Here is a 23,109-nt window from a genome sequence, read left to right as displayed (position 1 = left end):
AGCCCCAGTGCCTTCTCTGTGATATTACTTTACATTTATACTGTATGTTTCTTTTACATACATAGTTATAGTCATCTCATGTCCATCATTAGAATGTGAGTTCCTTGAGGGCAGAGACAGCCATGTTTTGGTTTTCCTTCATATTCCAGCACTTAGTACAGTGGCTGGTGCATTGTAAAAAAAATTTTTTTTTTTGCTAGGCAGCGGGGTTAAGTGACTTGCCCAGGGTCACACAGCTACTAAGTGTCACGTGTCTGAGGTCACATTCGAACTCAGGTCCTCCTGACTCCAGGGCCAGTGCTCTATTCACTTTGCCACCTAGCTGCCCCCACATTGTAAAATTTGACAAATGCTTATTGGTAGGTTGATAGATAGAGTCTGCCTAGTCTCCACGCACATTTGAAGATCAGTTGTAGTGTGCCCAAGTATGAGGGACTTGAAGATGCTTGTAGCTTTCAGAGGTTTGGAGTGTTTAATGTCATCCCTTACCTAAAGTCCCAGGAGCTCACATTTTGTGCCCAGTGTGGCAGATGCACAAGGCAACTGACTCTACTCTGAATTGTGGGACAGTCAGTGTTGTTTAATCATTTGACTGAAGGTCTCCAATATGTAACTCCAGATCTCCACCAAGTAGACTGAAGAGGCTTCAAAATAGACCTTTTTAGTGACAAACATTGAGAATCTCAATGTGAAATAAAAGGCCAATATGGACATTTTTTTCTGATCTTTAGGTGTGTACGATTTGAGTCAGCACCAGAATGTTATAGTTTAATGAAAATAAGGTTTTTCATTAATCATAATTTGATTCAACACCTGTCATCCCAATGTATCTCCCTACTCCTCCAATTAAGTTCCAAGTAGTGCCCTAAAAAGGGGAAATTTTCCTTTGACCCAGCAATAGCACTTCTAGGGCTATATACCAAAGAGATCATACAAATGGGAAAAGGACCCACATGTACAAAAATATTCATAGCAGCTCTTTTTGTGATGGCAAAGAATTGGAAATTGAGAAGATGCCCATCAATTGGGGAATGGCTAAGCAAGTTGTGGTATATGAATGTAATGGAATAATATTGTGCTATAAGAAATGATGAACAGGCTGACTTCAGAAAAATCTGAAAAGACTTGTATGGTCTGATGCTGAGTGAAGTGAGCAGAACCAAGAGAACGTTGTACAACCAACAGCCACGCTGTACGATGACTAATATTGATAAACTTAACCCTTCCCAGCAATACAAGGATCTAAGATATCTCCAAAGGCCTTGTGAAGGAAAATGCTATCCACATCCAAAGAAAGAACTATGGAATTTGAATGCAGATTAAAGCATACTATTTGGTTTTTTTTCTTCTGTTGAGTTTTGTTTCCTTTTTCTGGTGGTTCCTCCTATTGGTTCTAATTCTTACTTACAACATCACTAATGTGAAAACATGTTTAATAGGAATGTATATGTATAGCCTATATCAGATCGTATGCTGTCTTGGGGAGGGTGGTGGGGAGGAAGGGGGAGAAAAATTTTAAACTCAAAAGCATATGGAAGTGATTGTTGATAAACCAAAATAAATACATTTTTTAAAAGGGGGGAAATTTTTCACTTGCATTTAAATTCCATAAAATGAGAATGAATTCATTATATAAACCTCTAAAAATAAAAGGCGAAATGCCTTCTGTGATATTACACAAATATGTCCTCAAAGGGATTGCTTCTCTAACCTCATGGCACTTCAAGGAGGCCAGATGTGAAAGAAGGAATCACAAGATAAAAGCTATCATGATAATTTTAGGGGAATTCAGATTTTGCGTTTCTCGTCTAGAGCACTTTTAAGTGAATATCTCAGTGTACATTGCTGGTGTTGGAATTTGGTGTTTTAATGGAGACAGTAACCTAGTTTAGGCAATCAATTGCTCTTACACAGAGAGTAACCTTTCACAAATGTGTATGTCTTGAGTACAGTCAAGAAAGATCAGATGACCTTGTAGCTGTAAATAGCATATCTAAATAGAAACACCTATTGTATTCTAACCAAGTGTAGGCAACTAGGTAAGTAATTTAGAAACAACTACTTACTTTAAATGAGTCATTAATAAGTAATGCAACCTGGGAAAGATGCTTTTTCATTTTTATTTTTCCCCAGGAGCACAAAGCATTGCACAGATGACTACATACATTTGTTTTTGTTTTTAAGGATACAATGGGAGCCCTCTCGGGGAGAGAGAGATGGAGGTTATCACTGGTTTACAGAAGGAAAATTTAAAGCACAGGGACAGAATCACTTGGCCAACAATGTGTCAGTAAGTGAGAACTCAATCCAGCATTCCGAATTCCCAGTTCACTGACCTTTAGTCTATTACAAAATATGTGTAACAGCAGGTGTTTACAATGCCTGATTATACTTGGACTGACTCTTCTGTACCAGCTGAATCAGTTGGGTCTATGTTTACATGAAGTCTTAAGCAAAGAACTTTGTGGTGACTGACTCCTTTTGTGGCCACTTGAGCCATCAGCACTTTAATTTCCTAAGCTCCAAAATAAACCATACTGCAGTATACCATGAGAAATAATTAATTTATCATTTTGAAATGTTGTGGATTTCCAGAAAGCAACTCGAAGTGATCAATGATTTTAATGTCCATTATTTTATTATAGAGCTTCTGTTAGATATCCTAACATGGTTCTAATAATCATTCAACAATATTGTAGTTAGTTACTTTTAAAAAAAATGTACATATTGGTAGGTCACCTACATTCATTGCCCTGGTCTTTCTGTACTCCTTTTATTTCCCCCTTAACCCCTCTTCCCCAATCCTGGGAGTATGATAAAAAAAAAAATCAAAGAAGGTAGTCACCAAAGCAGGAGGCATTTTATGCCATATGTGGAAAGGATTGTTATTCATTGAAGGTTCATTGTTTAAATTACCACGTTTATTTAAATCAGCACAAAAACACAACAACATTGCTAACAAAAAAACCCCTGCTTTCATGTAACTTAACTCTTCAGTGAACAGAAGTACTTCTTTTAATGTTTTGGCTTTTTCAAGGACCAGCCTTGGGACAAAACAATATTTGAAAATAGCAGAAAGACTTTACTCTATCCTCCCCAACACAAATACACAATTCACACACATCCACACATAGATAAACACATGCACTCATAAAAGTTTTCTAAAGTACCTTCCCAGTAATGAAAGCAAAAAATGTCTTTAAAACAGTAAACCCCATGTAGATATTGATGTATGATCAGTAATATAACTCACATACAGAGTGAGACAGGTATTTCCCAGCCCCTAAGTCAATCTTTAAGTCAGGAAGCTAGACAGTGAATGAATGAATGGGCATTAATTAAGTGCTTACTATGTGCTTACTGAAGCACACCAATTTTCTTAGGTTACTGTTTAGTAAGGCCTTGAGTCAATTTGCAATGCACTTAGTAATATAGCTCAATATACCTCTAATTGACCTGGGTTACAGAAGTAATGGAGGGAAATGAGGTCACTATGAACATGGCAAGATGTATCAAAAGACAAAGAGACCCATAACTAGTTAGCCCTTGACATTCCAGTGACTATTTTTTTTTCTATAGCTCCAGGTGAGCAACCTCCTCTCCCAATGCATATTTAAACCTAAGTATCATCTTCATTCTCTCTCACAACTCCCCTCCCTATATCCAATCAGTTGCTAAGTCCTGTCAATTCTACCTACATAACATCTTTCTTATATATGCCTAATTCTCTCTTCTGACACTGCCACCACCTTGGTGCAGGCCCTAATCATGTTGTTAATTTATTGCCTTAGTTGCCTGGGGCCCTGAGACAAGTTGTAACTCGCCTAGGGTCCCCAAGTCCCAATAACCTGTTCTATTAAATAATGGACAAACTATTAACCTAGTAAACTGCTTCACTTCATGGTAAATTATGGTGATTAACATTGCGCAAGAGGAGCCTACAATACATTGCCTGAATTCCAGTGGGATTTGGCTCTAATGCCATATGTTCTACTTTTTACTCAACTGAAGCAATCTTTCTATCATTGTCTTAGGAAAACTATAGAGACTTTCACATCTGTGAATAATCCATAGATATCTCTATATAGCCAAATGTATTTCTCAGATGTAAAAGTAAAAATAAAAAGTCTTGAATGGCTTATGGATGTTATTTACCAGATCAAACTTATAGATTAAGACAGATGTGATAAGGTAACTAATAAAAAAGTTATTCATGAAGGACTATGATTAGAAACCACTTTGGATTTTATCCTGTATGATCCCCTTTTTATATTATTAGAGCTCTTTGCCTGTTAAATTACCTGACATTCTTAAAATAAATAATTTTTCCTTCTTCCCCCCCACCAAAAAAAATTCCCCAACAGATTTAGGAGTATATAGGAGAAAACCTGAGTTGTGGGGAAGGTAAGAATTTTATAGCCTTGAATAGTTTAATACACTAACTAAACTCTAGCATCCCTTTATTTTTCCCTATGTCTCTGCCTCTCTTTTTCTCTGTCCTCCTCTGCCTCAGTCTCTCTCTCTGGTGACTTCCTAATTTCTAAATTATTTGACTTCTCTTCCTCATGCACAAAACAAATAAAAAATCTTGCTTGCAGAGCATTGACATGAGGGGATATTGTTTGAATGCAAACTATGAAGGATTTAATGGTGAGTAAAATCCATGGTCTCTGCTTGTTGAGGTTCTTCCCAGTTCCTTCTTGCACTCACCAAAAAGAGGACTGGAGTGATGTGAAACCCTAGCCATTGTAAACCCAAATTATTCTGGTTCACTTTATCTGCAGTGTTACAGCTGGTGCTATTTTGAGAATAATTCCTTCTTAACTGGAATAATATCCAATCAATTACCACTGGAATAATATCCCAATCTCATCATTTACAAGTGCCTTTGGTCGTCCTCTAAGAATGGGGATACTGTTTAGGAATATGTATGTACTCTGTTGTGTGAGTAGGTATTGGCAAGGTTTTATGGTTCTGCTAGGACAAAGACAATATTTCTAAAACAAATGAAATTCTAATTCTTCATATTTTTCACATGCAAATTCAATCCACAGCTACATCTTTCTGATGATTTTTTCCCCAGGCACAAACGCAATAGGTTTTGCATTCATTAACATGATCCCCAAAGTCAAGTCTTTGTTGTTGATACTCCTTTTCTTAATTATTTTGAACCTGGAAGGCATCAGTCGCTAACCTTCCCACAAGCAAGGCTGATCTCAAAATGACCTATTATTATGTTGAGCAAACCTCAATTTATAGCGACAAAGAAATAAAAATTAAATCGTGCAGTTGACATTTTCTATCAGTGAAACAGACTTTTCCAGTGCATGAACTGCTAATGGGAATCTGAGGTTATGTCCATCTTTTGTTTTTCCTGGTGTTTATATGTTACATTTTTAAATGTACTTGTGGAGCCTCTGTACAGTGGGTTGGTTCCCTGAAGAAGAAAAAGAAAAAAGAAAAAGAAAACTTCAATTAGAGATATGTAAATTTTGCTAGGACTCTATTTTGGTGGCTTTAAATAATTTCATTAAGTTAAAAATGTTCTGACAAGAAAAAAGTCATTTTACATTGTACTTACAGTGTTTTTCATGTAGACTTTTATTGGAAATAAGTAAAAAATATCCTGAAATATTCTGATGGACAGTTTAGGAAATCTTAACCTTCTTGGAATTGGTTCATTGTTAGAAAACATCTTGTACCCTTGAAGTATGATTTGACTTAAATATATACACATATATATGTAGATGTAGATGTATATATAAGTATATATATGTTTGTGTGTATATATATGTGTATGTATGTAGATATGTGTATATATATATATATATATATATATATATACATATGGAGAGAGAGAGAGAGAGAGAGAGAGAGAGAGAGAGAGAGAGAATGAATGTACAGAGTGCTTTAATGATGCTAAAACTGTTGCTTGTCCAGAAAGCTATCTTTTCTATACCATAGCAGCATCGTCTTGGCCACGCTATATGTATGTATGGAACTCAACAATATTCAGAGAATCCAAAAGGCAGGTGGTCCAAAGGACAATGGAGAGATACATGGAGAGTACAAGGAAGTAGGAAATAGTCCATTATTAATCATGACTTGGATACAAAAAATAACTTGAGTGCTCATCGTCAAGGAGATGCATGATTAGAGGAAGGAGGTAGACAAGTTATGTAGTAAGAAAGAGTGATGACAGAATGTCCAAGTGATACCTTGGAATCCACAAAATATGAATGATTTGGAAGAAGGTTTCTAGCATGAGTGGCCACATCGATGAAAGATCACGGATGACAATCGTTGGAATGAGACCTGAGGATAGGTTGCTATCCTATCATGGATGAGATGATGAAACATTCAAGTTTATGAATACCAAGCAGCATACTAAATGAGCAGCATTTAGTCTAGCCTACTAGACTACAATTGAATATTGTGGAGCATGGTATCTTCCTTCAGGTTATCCAGGCTGGCAATCTAAGTGTCATGTTTACTCTCTCTCACTTCCTAGATCTAAATAATTTGCCAAGTCCTGTTGATTCTACCTGTATTACACCCCTCACATATACTCTCCTTTCTTCTCTAATGTTGCCACCACTGTGGTCCAGGGCCCATCACCTCTTGCTTGGACTACTGCAATAGTCTACTGGTTGTTTTCCCTAATTTGTCTATCCCCAGTCTAGTCTATCCACCACTCAGCTAACAAATTGTTCTTCCTAATGTAGAGGTCTGAGGATCTTACCCTTCATAGTCAATAAATTTCAATGGCTCCCTATTCAGGGATCAAATATAAATTCTTCTGTTTAGCTTTTAAGGTCCTTTATAACCTAGGCCCTGCCTCCATTTCCAGGCTTTTTATACTTTGTTGTTCTTGTTGTTATTCAGTCATTTTTCAGTCATGTCTGACTCTTTGGGATCCCATTTGGGATTTTCTTGGCAGAGAGATACTGGAGTGGTTTGCCATCTTCTTCTCCAGCTCATTTTGACAGAAGAGGAAACTGAGGCAAACAGAGTTAAGTGACTTGCCCAGGGTCACACAGCTAGTAAGTGTCTGAGGCCAGATTTGAACTCAGGAAGATGAATCTTCCTGACTCCAGCCACCTAGCTGCCCTTTCCTGGTTCCTCTTAAATGCTAGTGCCTTCTCTCTGAGATTATCTCCATTTTATCCTGTATTTATCTTGTTTATACACAGTTGTTTGCATGTTGTCTCCTCTATTAGAGTATGATGTCCTTGAAGTCAGAAACTGTTTTTGCTTGCTTGCTTGGTATCCCTAGCACTGAGCACATTGTCTGGCACATAGTAGGTGCTTAATTCTAGTCTAGGAGAGAGATATGTGCCCAATTCATCATCTTTCTATGTGATCAAAGTGTATATTCTGTGATTCCAATTCTGAGTTACTGAGGTCATTCATTTTATTCATTTATTTATTTATTTTAGTGAGTTGGGGGAGGTGAAAAAGATGAAAGCTTTAAGTGTAAAAATAATACAATTAAATCTTTTTTAAAGTAAGACCAACATCTTCTAATTTACCTCTCTGTCCATTCTCTGTATGTCATTCAGTGTGTCTGTGTTTTTCAATATGGGGTTACTGATTTCAAGTCAACAATCTGGCCCCAAAGCCCAGCACAGGCCCATTCATGGAAGGAATTTTAGATTGGATATTGAAAAAAAATATTTCTTCAAACAGATTTTAAAGTTGCATGCCTATCCCAGAAGTGTCTTTTTAAATCTGTCCCCTCCTAGTCCTACTGCTGACTTACTAGGTCAGGCTCTCACTACCTCTCCCCTGGATTATTGTAATAGTCTTCTAACTTGTCTTCCTGCTTCTAGTCTCTTTCTTCTACAACCCACCCTCCACATCATTGCTGAAATAATCTTGCTAATGCATAGGTCTGATCATATCACTCCCCTGCTCAAAAAATTTCAGTGGCTCTCTATTGCCTATGGGGGAAAACACTAAGTCTTTATCTGTTTCTTGAGACCCTCTACAATCTGATCCCAACCTCATTTCATTCTGCTACTCTTTACATACTTTTTTCTCACTCCTCACACACTATTTACCTGTTCCTAGATATGATTCTGCTCCATCCTATCTCTATAAATTCATCTTCTATACTAACAAACCACTCCCTCTAAATCTTTGGCTATTAACTCCTCTTCCACCAAGACTCCTCTCACTGGACACTTCCTCCCTGAAGTCTTTCCTGATCATTCTCCCAACCCGCTACTTAAAATGAATTCTCCTTCCTCAAATTTCTTATAGTTCTTTGGAGATCTTCTTTATATGAATCAAATTCAATCTAATGTCATACTCTTGTTCACAAGTCTTATGCCCCATTAGATTGTAATATCCTTGAGGGTAGATATTATATTGTATTTCATTTTTTAATTTCCTAACTGGTATAATACCTGGCATAAAATAAGCTCATATTTTGCAAAATCAAATTTAAAAAAATCATAGACATTTAGACTAGGAAAGAAACATACAGGTGATTGAGTCTAATCCCCTCAACTTCCAAAAGAAGAACCTGGGCTATATTGTTTGTTCTTCGTTCTTGAAGAGGACCATGACATCAGGAAGGTGATGCCATGACTTGTAAGTGAATTGGATTATGGTGAGGGAGGGCAGTGCAAAGTCACCAGCCTCACTTTCTCCTCAGGAGCCATCTGGATCCAGTGGCAAGATATAGATCAGGACAACTAGAGATGGCCCCCACCTGGGCTGAGGGTTTAAATTTTCGTCTGCCTAAGATCACGCAGTGATCTTATACCCACTTAGCAGTGGGTATAAGATCACGCAGAGAGACACCATATCTCCTAATGAACTCCAGGGTCTTTTTTTTTGGGGGGGGGTACATGATGATGCATGGAAAAAAACCCCAAACTTTAGTTCTTTCCTTTGAATAGTGATCTTTCTCAGCCTGTTTAATAGAATTGCTGGGATGGATGGGGTCTAAGAGCCAAAGGATGAAGATGCTTTGAATTTTGCTGCAAAGTGGGTCCAGACTATGCTGGAACAGGAAGGAGAGCTGAGAGGCCCTGTGATCAAAGTGACTAGATGGCAAAAAGGAGAACGTGGGTTCGAAACTCAGAAGTCCAGCTACCACCAGCCCCTCTACCACATCATTTTCAGTACTGCCCTGTACTAAGAATCACAATTATTGAAAGAAAACTAGGCAATGGGACCAGAGACAAGTTTCTAAATTGAAAATATTCATTTTTAATGTGGTGAGTAAGGAGGTGGAGTGAGGGTCTGGAACTGAAAAATGAGGAAGTATATATTTATCAGGACGTCTAGGTCAGATTGCTACTGGAGTGCGGGTGGGAATGAGGTGGCTGGCTCTCCTTCGGTGAGCTGCTCTGATTTTGAAGAAATGAATGAAAAAATGTTTATTTAGTGTTTAACATTTGCAAAGTACTATGCTAAGCACTGGAGATATATAGATATAGATCTACATACGTATATGAGTGTGTGTGTGTGTGTGTGTGTGTGTGTGTGTGTGTGAAAACAGGCAACATAGTCTCTTTCCCCACTAGTTTTTTCCCAGCCCCATGAAATTTACCCCTTAGGTGGGGCAGGGAAAGAGTAGTATGACATGTACCCAAATAAGTTTAGTTGTTTAAATAAGGCACAACCGATAAAATGGATAAAGATTATATTTTGGCTAAATAAATGTTTAGGAAAGAGATGCATGTATATAAGAATGACAGATAGAGATAGAGAGTGAGAGCTCTGAGACAGTATTGGCCAATTGCTATGTAACCCTGAGCAAGTAATGGAACCATAGTCTTAGAGCTAGAAGAAACCACAGATATCATCCAATTCAATCATCTGACTGAACATGTGAGATCTAGAAAGGTTAAATGATTTGCCCAAAGTATACAGGTAGAAAGTGGAAAAGAAGAGACTAGAGTCTAGGTCCTTTGGCTCACAGACACCAAATTCAGCATGAGTCTATATCTCTAAAGTCAGTACATTTACACCGCACCATGTTGTCCCCTACTCACTCAAATACTGTTTGTCTCAATTTCTTTATCTGTGAAAGAATGCTACTACCTATCCTTTAGGGCTATGGTGAAAACATTTTCCAAACTTTAATGATCCATGTAAACAAGTTATTACAAGCTCATATGTGCATGCTGCCCTCTTCAGTTCCTCATAAATAATTATTTTCCTCTCAAAATAAGCTTTCCATTTGAAATACCTCTTCCTGGAATTTTCCCATTTTATGGAAAATCAGTAGCCTTATCTTTTTTTTTTTTAAGATAAGGCTACGTTCCACACACTTGGAAGGTATGGCTCTAAGTTCATCTCTTTTAGTCAACCAGGGGTGAAAAAGCTGCTATAAAGGATTTAAGGCACATCCTTCAGTTTGCACGTCTTAGTATTGCTGTTGTTCAGTCATTCTACTGTTTATGACTCTTTGTGACCCTATGGACCATACTGTCCTTGGGGTTTTCTTGGCAAAGATCAATATCTTTGGTTTGTCATTTCTTTTCCAGTGGATTAAGGCAAACTTGCCTGGATTAAGTGACTTGCCCAGGGTCACACAGCTAATAAGTATTTGAGGCCAGATTTAATCCCAGGTTATTTCTGACTTCAGGCCTACCACTCCATCCCCTGAGCCACCTAATTGCCTCTTGCATGTTTAGCAAAATGCAATTAATAGGTTTTTTTTAGAAATGGGGAAAAAAACCTGTTAAATAGGAAAACTCTTTGTCATGACCCACTGATCCCTCACTGATTACCAAAGTACAAAAAGCAGGCTTGATTTGCTTAGTGCAGCAGAAACCAATTCATGACTAGAAGAAATGTCAAACAGAACATTTTTTTGTCTCTCAGGTTAATGACTTGACAACCTTGAAAAAAATTCTAATCAAAGATGAATTTAACCTCCTTCTCTTTATTTTTTTTAATATGAAAAATGAGTCCTAGTCATACAAAAAGTACGGTTATGTCAAAGTGGCAGATTTCAGTCCTATTTCTTATATTCTGTGAAATACACTTTCGGAAGATTCCCTTTTTCTCCAGTTCACTTTCACAGGCTTTGAGGGATAAGCACCCTTGTCTCTAGAGGACAATAATAATAGCTTCTGGACAAGGAGAAATGATTGGTCACTTCTTTTGGGCAGTTGAGTGCCATTTTAAGACCAGATCAAATTGAAGTTTTGAAGAAGAAACTGGTCTTGGGTAAAATATGAATTGAATTGAGAACCCCAAAAGAGAGGCCACGGAGACAAACTTCTGCCGGTAGGGCATCTATATTAGTGAAACTTGAGCTGAATTATGTGAAATAAATCTGTTTTGCATCTGAGTTGAGTAATCATTATCTAGTCAGAGCATGAACATTAAACATTTGTTATTCAAAGAAACTCAGTTTGACAAGGAAATAATATTTTTCATTTCATTTATGCTTCATAATGTGTGGTGTCCCATTCTGGATGAAGGAACAGCATAAAATTCAGCATTTGAATTTCAATCATGTCTTACATCCTGGGTAAGAACAATTCATGTTTTGGAAAAAATTAACTGTTAATTAAAATATTATTGAAAAGTTTTTTTTAATGAAAACATAAAATATGATGATTAGTAGATATACATCATATAATTGCCCGAGTGTCTGCAGTACACATATTTATTATTTAATGGAAAAACAAATCAAGGGTTGTACATGGAAGTACAAACAGCCCAGCTTGGGCCTTTGTGATCCTCAAACACCCACCCCATGGGAGCATCAGTATTGAGAGTCCCTAAGTCTGAGCACAGGCTGCCTGTAATGAATCCCTTGGGATTTCCTCCCATTACGTCGGACATGGTAGTGTAAGATCCTTCCTGTAATTATGTTGATGTCCTCTGCATATATGTATATACTCCAAGACTGTAGCCTTCAATTTTTTGTTTGGGGGTACACAAAGGCTGCCTTACTCCTTTAGTTCTCTGTCTCCCTAGGAAGAAGTAGTTGTAGGGTTAAAGGCCAGGAGGGTCAAAGGAAGCTCAAATTACTAGAAAAAATAGAGGAGAGCAAGGGAAAGAAGGTTTTACTTTTATAAAGTTTGGGGCAGATTTCTGGGGGAAGTACTGTTTGGAAAACTCAGTTTATATCCAAAAAAGGAAAGGAAAGTTTACTCAGAGAGCTAGATGAAAGGAACCAGAATTGGGAAATGGTTAAGAGTATGCATACAGAGGGAATAGTCTTCTAAGTTGGACAAGTCTGCACTCTGTAAGTAGGTGAGCATATCTGTAATTGCCTAGGTGTATAGAGTTTATATTCCTATCTATTTTTGCTAGAAACAGTTCATTAGAGAGGATGGAGTACTGGGTTTGGAGTCAGAAAGGCCTGGATTCAAATCTTGACTCTCAAATCCTGACACAGACAGGTTAAGCTGTGAGAGCCTTTGCAAAATTCTTAATCACCATGGTGTTTAGGCCACTTTCTAGTTCTTATAAATTAAGCCATGGAAGCAAGTGGAGAGAATTTCCACATGCTGCCCCTTCCTCCCCTGCCAAAATTCCCTACACTGATGAAATGCTTCCAGTGTGTATTGTCATCAGTGTAGAATAATAATTTTTGTTGCATTGAAGAACTATTACTTCAGTAGTACTACTACTTTGTACATTGTATGCCGTAGGTACTTAATAAATATTGAATTGAATTCAATAATAAATTACTATGAGGAGGATTATAGGTGATGAGGATTATAACATCCAAGATCTAGAGATGGAAGGGACCCTAGAGGAGAAAGGTTACTAATACTCAAAATGATAGCTTAAAAAGAAAAGATAAAAAGAAAGAAAGCCCTAAAATGGTGGCAGCAAAGACCTCTATACTTCATTCCTTAACATAAGGCACTGTGATTAAGTGGATAGAGGGCTAGACTTGGAATCAGGAAGACATAGATTCAAATCTCTCAAATCCCTATCAGCTATGTGACCTTGAGCAAATCATTTGGCCTCTCAGTCATCAGCTTCCACATCTGTAGAATGAGATGATTGGACTAGATGATCTCTAAGTTCTAAATTTATTATTTTTCTTTCCCTCCAACCACAAAAAGGGTTTTTTTGGGAGTCCAGGATCTCAACGTCCTACACCATGGTTTGCCATCCTATGGTTAAACAGTGGAGGGACTTTCTTGAAAAGGAAGAAGGAATAGGAGGGTCCATAAAACTTGTAATCCCTTCCCCCACCCTTCAAAAGTGGTATGAGGAATCTCAGCTATCAAGATTCTTGGAATACCTTAACTCTCTCCTTTCCCTATAAAGAGATGGTCAGGAAAATTATGAAGTCAAAGTTTGTTGCTGATGCCACTTGCCAGGCCAAGAAAATTTATACTGGTCCAGATATAATTTAGGTTACACTAATAACAAAAATTAATCATCTGAACAAAAATAAATTTAATGACTTTTATCATTTAAAATTATGTTTTTAGGAGAATTTGTGTTTGTAGGGAAACTCTCTAAGACTGTTAAGTTGCAGAACATTTATAATATGCAATGGCAGATAGAATCCCTTCCCTCACTGGGAATTCTCCACACTAATGAAATCACAGGTCTGGATCAAAAAAATCAACCAAACAAAAAACCCTCCAGCACAACAAATGCTCTTTAAACATAGCAAATAACTAATGATAGTGTGCTATTGTTGGTGGCAAAAGATAAGCAGGTGAGAGGTAAGCCCAATACAGAGCTGAGACAACCTGGGTTCAAGGCCTACCTCTGACATCTGGCTATGTGACTTTGGGCAAAAACATTCAACCTCTCAAGGACTCCAGGTAACTCTCAAATACTTTAAATTGAAGAATCCTTGGTAATCTGCATTGGTAGAGGGAGTTTCCTATGTCAATTAAATCACAGGACTGGTTAAAAAAAAGATGGAGGAGGTGGGTGTACTTTGCACTGTTTTTCTAGGACTGGTAAAGGATTGATTCACATTCTCTCACATGTTTCTCTTTGTGACTAATGCCAGGTGCTCAGGAGGCAGCTGGTTCAGGGTGGGACCAGGTGCTTGGTCGTGAAGTCAACTGATGTTAAGTGGCCCGAATAAACCATGTTGGCCTCATGAACATGATATTCCAACCGACTATGCTCCCTATTATAGTTATGTTTGGATGTCTAAATGAATAGAATAAACATATTTGCCATGTCCATACTGTAATTCACATCTACATTCTTCCCTACTGTGGGCATTTCTACCTGGAGCATAAAATACTGGACAAATAACATTGTCCTGTATTATACTGACATTGGTTTGAAATGATTACTTAAAATAGTCATGCCATAAAAATGCCCTTTTTCTCTACATATTTATGTAATAAAGGCAATCTCATTCCCTTAAAGTATTAAAGACATTTTGTTGTTGTTATTGTTTGGTCATTTTTCAGTTATGCCTGACTCTTTGTGACTCCATTTGGGGTTTTCTTGGCAAAATTACTGGAGTGGTTTGCCATTTTCTTCTTCAGCTTATTTCACAGATGAGGAAACTGAAGCAAACAGTGTTAAGTGACTTGTTCAGGGTTACACAGCTAGTAAAAGTCTGAGGACAGACTTGAACTCAGGAAGATGATTCTTCCTGATTCCAAGCCTGACACTCTATCTATTATACCACCATTAAAGACAGTAGACCAAAAAGTATTAGGAAATAGAATTAAGGTGAGAAAGAAATATGTAGTATAAAGCACTGGTTCACAAACCAACTGGAATGGAGTAAACTGTATGCTTTGATATTTCCCCCAATAATATTATTGTGTTTTTTAATAACATAAATTAATTGCTATTAGATAGATGAATGTAGTATGCATGGTAGGGATAGGAAATTAAAGCCATGAAATTGTTTCCCTGGGTCTCTAGAGATCTAATTATCTATTGTAAGGAAGTGTAAGAGAAATAAGTTAAATTGAGTTCCATTAGGTGCTTTTCTGCTGGAAGTATAGCAACTTAAATATCACATGTACTTTTTTCAAAGTTGATAGGTTTTCAGGTAGCTGTTTACAGTATGTTATTCACAATAACTAACTGGGTGATATCTAAAAGATTTTCTAAAATAACATTTAATTGTTGCATATTATGAGAAAAAGAAAGGCATTTCCATGGAGATTGGTGTGAACTGTCATGCCATTTACACACACGATTATACCCGGTATAATATAGCCCCTTTGTGGAAATATTTAGAAATGTCTTCCATGCTGCATCAGATGGAGCTCTGAGTCCTGAGGTAAACCCTTGGTGATTCGAAGATTCCTGCATGGAGGCCTCCACTTCCCTAAGGATTTCCTGAGATGTCCAGAATGATAAAAGTCTCAATTTCCCAAGCAAATAAGCATAAAACACAAGAGCCAGCCAGCCACAAGCTAGCCACTCAAGGGGATGATATTTCCTGTTTCCCACACAGTAGTGCAACAGCTAAGAGAGATATCCATTGGAATTTCTTTTGTGGGTGCAATTAGTGACAGATGGTTGGAAAGGAATAAGGGACTCTGCGTTTCTTACAACAGTAAAGAAACCCTGAGTGAGTTCTGGGATAGAGAGGTTTTCCCACTGTTCCCATTTCCCACAGAGCTTCCTTCACTGACAAGGTAGAAAAAGGGACACTGTCAACGTGTTGCCAATTACTGTCAGCAGCTTCTATGACAAGTCACCTACCGTTTGCCATTTGGCTTTTGATCTTTCAGCTTCAAATTTGGCAACTTCTTTACGGTCATGAAAAGATACTAGCAGCTTCCATATGCAAAGCAGGACCACCCCAATAAGAAGAATAGCAAGAGATACTCCCAACATGATCATTGGAATGTTGGGAGGCTTCGGACAATCTGTGGAAACAAAACAAGTCATGTTTAGCGTGTAGATCGTAAGTACATTTCCCCCACTGACAGAGGGTAAGGATTCCCAATCAGGTTTTTCAATTGTATTTTCATAAAGTAAAGGGGAAAATAACGAGGCTCCATCCTTCTAGTTTAGCTTAAAGATTTCTTAATGGATAGTTGATTTGGGGGAGTACATCCCTCTATGTTAAAAATTTTATCCTTAAATAGGAGAAAAAAGGAAGAATTTATATATGCTGAACAATTTGAACATTTCCTTCATGGCTGACTCAGTATTACTCAAGAGTTAGCAATGCATATAGAAATTAATAGTGAGGATAACATGGTTCATAGGCTAAAATACAAATGTGCAATCCTAAGGATAAATGGACAGGTAAACGACTAAATATCCATTTTTCATTCATTCTTGGTTTTCCTTTGCCATACAAAAGTCTAGGATCATAGATGTAATGCTGGGATGAAACTTAGAGGCCATGTAGTCTAACCCCTTCACTTTACAACTGGTTTCAAGAATGCAACAAAAAATTCAAACAAAATAATTCCTCTAAATGCTTTGTCTTGGAGCTATTAATGTCTTAGAGCTAAGAGCAAGCATTTACTTAATTCCCTCATTTTAGATAAGGAAATAAGGGTTCAGACTGATGAAGTGAATCTCTTGAAGACGTTTCGCAAGGATAAGAACCCAAGTGTCCTGCTATGTAATCCAATGCTCTTCACATTATACCACTTCTTTTGGAAAGCAAAGAGAAGATCCCATCTTTCAAATTTTATTCTGTTTCCCCATTACAGAGTGCCATGTGTATGAAGGTACTCTGAAAATATTACTCCAGCTCTGCTAATGAAACCAAGAGTAATTTTAAATTCAAATAGCCTTTCCCTCTATTAGTCAACTAATATTGATGGCAGAATAAGCAACAATTCTTACAGCATGCCTCAGAGATATGATACATTTCTTAACAAAACAATGTAATTAAACTCCTCTTTTCCTGTTATAAAAATAAGATGTGAGAAATCATCACGAAAAGAGATCTGCAAAATTCTGCAGAAAGTGATATCAAACATGAAAACCAGTCATGCTTATTCAAACCTTGATCAATTCAATTGAATAAACATTTATTAATGGAATGGAATGGAAAAGCATTTATGAAGTGCTTACTATGTGCTGAACACTGTACTAAGTGTGGAAGATATAAACAGAAAAGTGAGACAGTCCATGCCGTCAAGAAGCTCACATTCTAATTGCCCAAGACAACATATACAGGATGTTTCAAACAGAAGAACAATTTATACTATTGTAAAAATGAACAGTTCTGAAAGGCTTCAAAACTCTGATCAGTACAAGTATCAATCATGGTTTCAGAGGATGTATGATGAAGAACATTACCCAATTTTGGCAGAGAGATAGGCTAAACTGGACTAAATTGCAGAATGAAACATACATTTTTGTATACGGCTATGTTGGCTAAATGGGGGATTTGTTTTACTTAACTAGGCATATTTATTACGAAGGTTTTGTTTTTCTTTTTTCTTTCCACCCAGTTGGGGGGGGGATGTTGGGAAGGAAAGAGAACATATGATTTTTATGAAAGAAAAATAAAAGAAGATTCAGCTTTATTGTTGATGGAAAGGCAGGTAGTACTTAGGGTCTGGCAGGCAAAATAGTGGCCTTTGGGGATCAATGGCAGGGTAAATGATCCCCAGCTAATGATATCAGGAATAGAGTAGTGGAACTGTATTTTGGAATAGAGTGGGGCACCGAGTTTACCTCAGGCAGAGACTGGGATGGGGTACTAGACATGAAAAAAAAACCAAACCAACAGGTTTTCTACATTTCCTGCTCTCACAGAGCTCACAGTGTAACTTAGGGAAAATGAAGCGTACGTACACAATGATTACAATTCAAAGAAGGGTGTGATAACTATAAAGGAATGATCTTAGTGGAAATTTCAGTAGAGAGAGTAAATTTTCACATGAGAGTTTGAGGGAAGGATTCATGGAGGAGATGGCCCTTGAGGGGACTCTACACAAAGGGGAGGGTGTCAAAAGAAAGATGTTGTGAGATGGGTGGAGAGTCCTCTCCATCCGTGGGAGATGACACAAGCAAAGGCACAGAGACAGTCTGAGGAAGATGAGAATGGGGCCAGAAAAGAGTTCAGTTTGTCTGTAATGTAGGAATTTAATGAGTAGTGTTATACATATAAGAGGAATATGTCATGCTGCTTCTATGAGAAGGGATCTATAGCAGTTCTGAATCTGGGTGGGCCTAATGACCCCCTAACAGCATGATGCCTGGTCTTCATGCTTTTGTTCTCCAGCCAGAAGATTCATGTTGCCAGTAAATGCCTTGTAAGGGGATTATAAAGAATTAAGTAAGGGACCTAATGAAAAGGTTTGGGTATGTATTGAAGATCTAAAGATTGCATTCCAGCAAAAATAATGAAATAGGGCTGTATTTAATGGTTTAGTGACACCCCATTGAAGCAAGCAGCAGGTCTGTGTGCCATTGAGAATATGTGTGTGTCCTGCTCCAACCCTACATCTCTGACTTAAGTAATGACTGGGGAGGAAGACACCATAGCAACTGCCTGTAGTAATAAAAACCCGGGGAGAATCGTACCTAAACACCTGCAGTCAGAATACAAATTAGGAAAGCTCTTCTGTGCAGGAAAATGGGCTTGGGCAGCAGAAATTATTAGTCTGAAACATCTAAAGTCAAAGGCAATCACACCTACATCTTAAGAAAATATTTTAGTCTAAACGTGGTTGAAGGAGAGAGACAGACAGAGATACAGTCAAGTCAATGAGCATTTATTAAGTTCCTACAAGGTGCCAGCCACTGTGCTCAGCACTGGAATACAGAGGAAGGCAAAAACAAAACCGACCCCCCCCCCCAAAAAAAAACAGTTCCTGCTCTTGAGGAGCTTTCCATCACAGAGAAAGACAGAGTTACAGGCAGAGACACACAGAGAGAAAGATAGAGAGACAAAGAGAGAGAATTCATGTGCACAATATTCATTTCTATCCTTTATGTTTCCTTTTGCTTTTCAGAAATTAAGATTTAATAGGGCATAATCATTTTTCAAGTTTTGTCTTTCAAGATGTCCAAGCCACATGAACTGAAAATGAAACTTTCAAAGATGTATTCCAATCATTTTATAGAAACATTTTAGTAAACTGGACAGAACAGTTTGAACTTTTGAGAGTTTTTAAAAAATAGTATTGATTTTGCTTTTTTGGGTGCGGTAACTTTCTCTAAATGGATCATAATAAATCATGTACTGATTCAAAAAAAAAAATAAAAAGAAATTAAGATTTAGGCAGCAAGAGTGTAGGGGGAGGAGCACTGAAGTAGCAGACTTAGGTTCTAGCCCTGGCTCTTTAACCTACACAGATATTCCTTCACCTCTTTGGGGCTTACTTTCCTCATCTGGACTATAAAATTACAGATTTTTAAGGCTGGATGATCCTTGGGGAATATCCAGTTGAACTACGTCATTTTACAGAAAAGTGAATTTCCTGACACCACACAGGTAACCCATGGGTAGAGCTGGCAGCTGGGTGTACAGTGGATATAGCACTGGGCTTGGAGTCAGGAAGATCTGAATTCCAACCCAGTCTCAGAATTTACTAGCTGTGTGACTCTGGGCAAGTCATTTAATCTCTGTTTGCCTCAGTTTCCTCATTTGTAAAAGGGGGATAATTATAGCACTACCTCCCAGAATTGTTGGATCAAATGAGATAATAATTATAAAGCACTTTATCTTCTATTAAGCGGCTTGTCTGCACATAAGCGCTGAGAGTGGGGTGGGGTAGAATTTGTTTCTCAGGCAATCCTGTCTTTTAATTTTAGATGAGGTTTCCTAAGGCATATTTTTCATAGAATGTAGCTTGTAAATAGCTTTTTAAAACAACTTCTTTTTATAACAGTAAAAGTATCTTTAGAAATTCATTTCTATAGAATACTTCATTAACATTTATATGAGTTTTTTGCTGAGTATGATAAACTGTTGTATTTTCATTGGTTCTTTTAAAAAAAATTCCTTTTTTGTTTTGTTTTTCATTTTTTCATTTTTTTTCCTTTTGGAATTAGGTATTGCCTGAAAAACAAGTCATGCTGGTACAGTCTTATGCAGAATCAAATAGTACAAAAAGAAATTTATTTAAGACACATTTTGAAGATGATTCTTCAGCTTTAATATAAGCTCTGTGTTGGGGCAGCTAGGTGGTGCAGTGGATGGAGCACTGGCCTTGGATTCAGGAGGACCTGAGTTCAAATCCCACCTCAGACACATAACACTTACTACCTGTGTGACCCTGGTCAAGTCACTTAACCCCATTGCCTAGCCAAAAAAATAAATAAATAAAATTTGGGGCAGCTAGGTGGCGCAGTGGATAGAGCACCGGCCCTGAAGTCAGGAGTACCTGAGTTCAAATCCGGCCTCAGACCAAACACTTGACACTTACTAGCTGTGTGACTCTGGGCAAGTCACTTAACCCCAATTGCCTAAATAAATAAATAAATAAATGAAATTTAAAAAATAAAAAATAAAATAAGCTCTGAGTTTTCATTCTTGTATGATGTGTGTATGTGTATGTGTGTGTGTGTGTGTGTGTGTGTGTGTGTGTGTTGAGGGAAGCAACAGTTATTTTACTAGCACATTGTGAAGTGTTTCTGTGTTTCATGATGATGTAATTTATTAATGTTCGCAGCTTTTTATATTTGCATATGTCTTATGAGCTTTGTTTATTTATCCATTACCTGGATGAAACATCCATGAGAAACCAGCTACAGGAAACAACTGAGGCCTTACTAACTAACCCTCATCCAGTTGGAGTGGCTAGGAAGACTGAGAGGGCAGAAGAGTTAGTCTAATAGGACCCCAGACTTAATCAAAACAGGTGTTTTTAAAGCTTTCTTTGACACTGTTCTTGTCCAGCATTTACGTTAATCTAATCCGGGCAGCAAGCTATTAAAAAATTTTTTTTTGCAACATGTGCATTTCAAACAAAGTTTATTATGGCTATTAACAGTGTTTTATTTCCTGATTCATATCAAATGCTCCTGTATCAAGTTGATGGAATCTAAGTAAACTTAGATCAAAGTTTAAAAAAGTAAAATCTTTCAGATTTTGTACAAAAAATTTATAAAGCACTGAGCACAGTGCTGGCACAAAGTGAGCACTATATAAATGTTATTCCCTCTCTCTGCTTTGAATGATAGAGTTGTAGACTGCAAGCTAGAACAGGCCTGGAGGGTCCTCTCTTCCAACCCCATCATTTGTCAGATGAGGAAATGGGCACCCAGAGATGCTAAATGACTTTTCCAGGGCCGCACAGGTAAGGTAATTGAGCCAGGATTCATATCCACATCTTCTGAATTCAAACCCAACATTCTTTCCCTTCCACTTGGAATCCCTAATGCCCTCCAACACTTGGCTCAATTCCTTCCCTGATGTTTCCCAATGGTTAGAGCCCTCCCCTGCCCAATCACTTTGTATAAAATTTGTATTTATTTAGATACATTTGGGTTTATATACCTCCAAGTTTCACTCTCCTCCCCTCCCAATAGACTAAGCTCCTTGAAGGCCCGGACAGTTTCACTTTTTTTTTTTTTGGCATCCCCAGTGCCCAGCACCACCTGTCTCCTGCCCCAGTTCATTCACCATCCACATTCCAGTAGATACAGTGAACCCAATGGAAGAGATGCTGCAGAAAGTTCTTTCCCTCAATCTTCCTGTCAATTTTCCTTTCTTCTTTTCCCCTCCTGGCTAGATCTTGACCCACTTATCTCATGGGAAGGATTCCAGGGCCCCCATTCTACTCTGACCCTCTGTCTTACTTTCCTTATGGGCCTTGCTCCCATGGCACTATTGTGTGGGGGGGTGGCTATTCACCCATCTAAGATGAGCAGGTACAATCCTTCTAGGAAGATAGAAGACCTTGCCACTGTGCTCTATGGGCCACTGCGTCTTATAATCTATCCTACCACATCCTTTTGGCTTTGCTATTTTTCTTGTTGCTGCACAATCCAGATCCCCAGGTGTTATCATGGTGCCTGCTGATGTACTTTTAAGGATTTCTGGGCCTTGCCATCACTCTGCTGCTGAAACCTAATGGGTCTCCAGGCCTTTCCATCCACTCTGAAAATGGGTCCTTATTTACATATTGTCTTGCTGTATTAGAAAATGAACTCCTGGAGAACAGGGATTGTTTTGCTTTTCTATTTGTATTCCACTCACTTAGCACAGTGTTTGTGAGATAGTAAATGCATAATAAGTGCTTTTTCGTTTGTCCATTCATTAATTCATCATTCATTCATTCCTAATGACTGGCACATAGTAGGTACTTATTGAATAAAACTGAATGAATGTAAAACCACTCAATCAGTGTTTGTCTGATTATATTTATTTATCTGTGGAATTAGATTTCTTAGAATATCTGATTTGAATTTATATGCTAATTTACCTATCTTCTGTATCATTAGTTAAGCTGGTGGTTATAACCAATCCTTTCCCCTTGGCATTCCCCTGGTTACACTCCCATTAACCATTACCCCAACCCACAGCCAACATTCAGTGTGGTACACTTTGTCGTAAGAACCTAATCTTGTTAACCTTTCTCATTAGGAGATCATTTGAAACATATTCAAGCCTTTGAATGAATGTCTCTCCATTCTTTGGAATGCACACATTCAATACAGCATTACACCAGAAATTTGAAAATGCTTCTCCTTGGAAGTGATCCAAAAATGTATTCAAGTTCTTTTTTTTTCCTTCTGTAAATAATATCTCTGGCCACTGACAATACATGTCAAGCTATTTACCTTTCTGGTTTATGCTATGAAGGACTGTTCTTCCCTCTTTATCTGTGGTCATCAGGAATGTAATAAGGCAGTCATTTTCCCCTTGCAAAGAGCAGGAAACAGAATTTTCCTTTGAGAAATCTGCAGGGAAAGGAGCCATCTGCCAGGTCAAATGCAATTTAAACATTGATGAAGAGTAACAACACATGGCATAGATGAATATTAGATTAATACACAAAAGAAAGATTTCAGCAGTTGCAGTATGGGAATAGAAAAGTCTGAGGAATAGGAGTTTTAATGCTACTTTCAAACTTTCCTCCCCTTTCTCTCCAAGTGAGTTTTAAAGTTTTCCTCATGTTTCAGGAAATGGTTCCAGGTGTCCCCCATCAGCACTGACCCTCAAATGCCCCTATCAATCTGCTACACTCTGAATCTCAATGCATTGAAAATACTTCCAAGGCAGGTGCCACCAGCTGCCTGGGGAATAGA

General features: G+C 37.8%; 1 protein-coding gene across 1 annotated transcript in view; it reads right to left on the bottom strand.

Moving 5' to 3' along the window:
* Positions 1-2,616: 2,616 nt before the first annotated feature.
* Positions 2,617-23,109, bottom strand: part of ITGB6 (integrin subunit beta 6) — a 96,630-nt gene continuing 76,137 nt past the window's right edge. Inside the window, exons 14-16 of the mRNA XM_021004895.2 lie at positions 22,642-22,761; positions 15,640-15,806; positions 2,617-5,437 (exon numbers count right to left, since the gene is read on the bottom strand). Of these exons, the coding sequence (XP_020860554.1) occupies positions 5,336-5,437; positions 15,640-15,806; positions 22,642-22,761 (389 nt within the window). The 3' untranslated portion in view covers positions 2,617-5,335. The remainder of the gene's footprint in view (positions 5,438-15,639; positions 15,807-22,641; positions 22,762-23,109) is intronic.

This window comes from Phascolarctos cinereus, unplaced genomic scaffold, assembly GCF_003287225.1.
Source record: "Phascolarctos cinereus isolate Bilbo 61053 unplaced genomic scaffold, phaCin_HiC Scaffold_726;HRSCAF=1367, whole genome shotgun sequence".
NCBI classification, from domain to species: domain Eukaryota; kingdom Metazoa; phylum Chordata; class Mammalia; order Diprotodontia; family Phascolarctidae; genus Phascolarctos; species Phascolarctos cinereus.
This window is presented reverse-complemented; position numbering and strand designations above follow the sequence as displayed.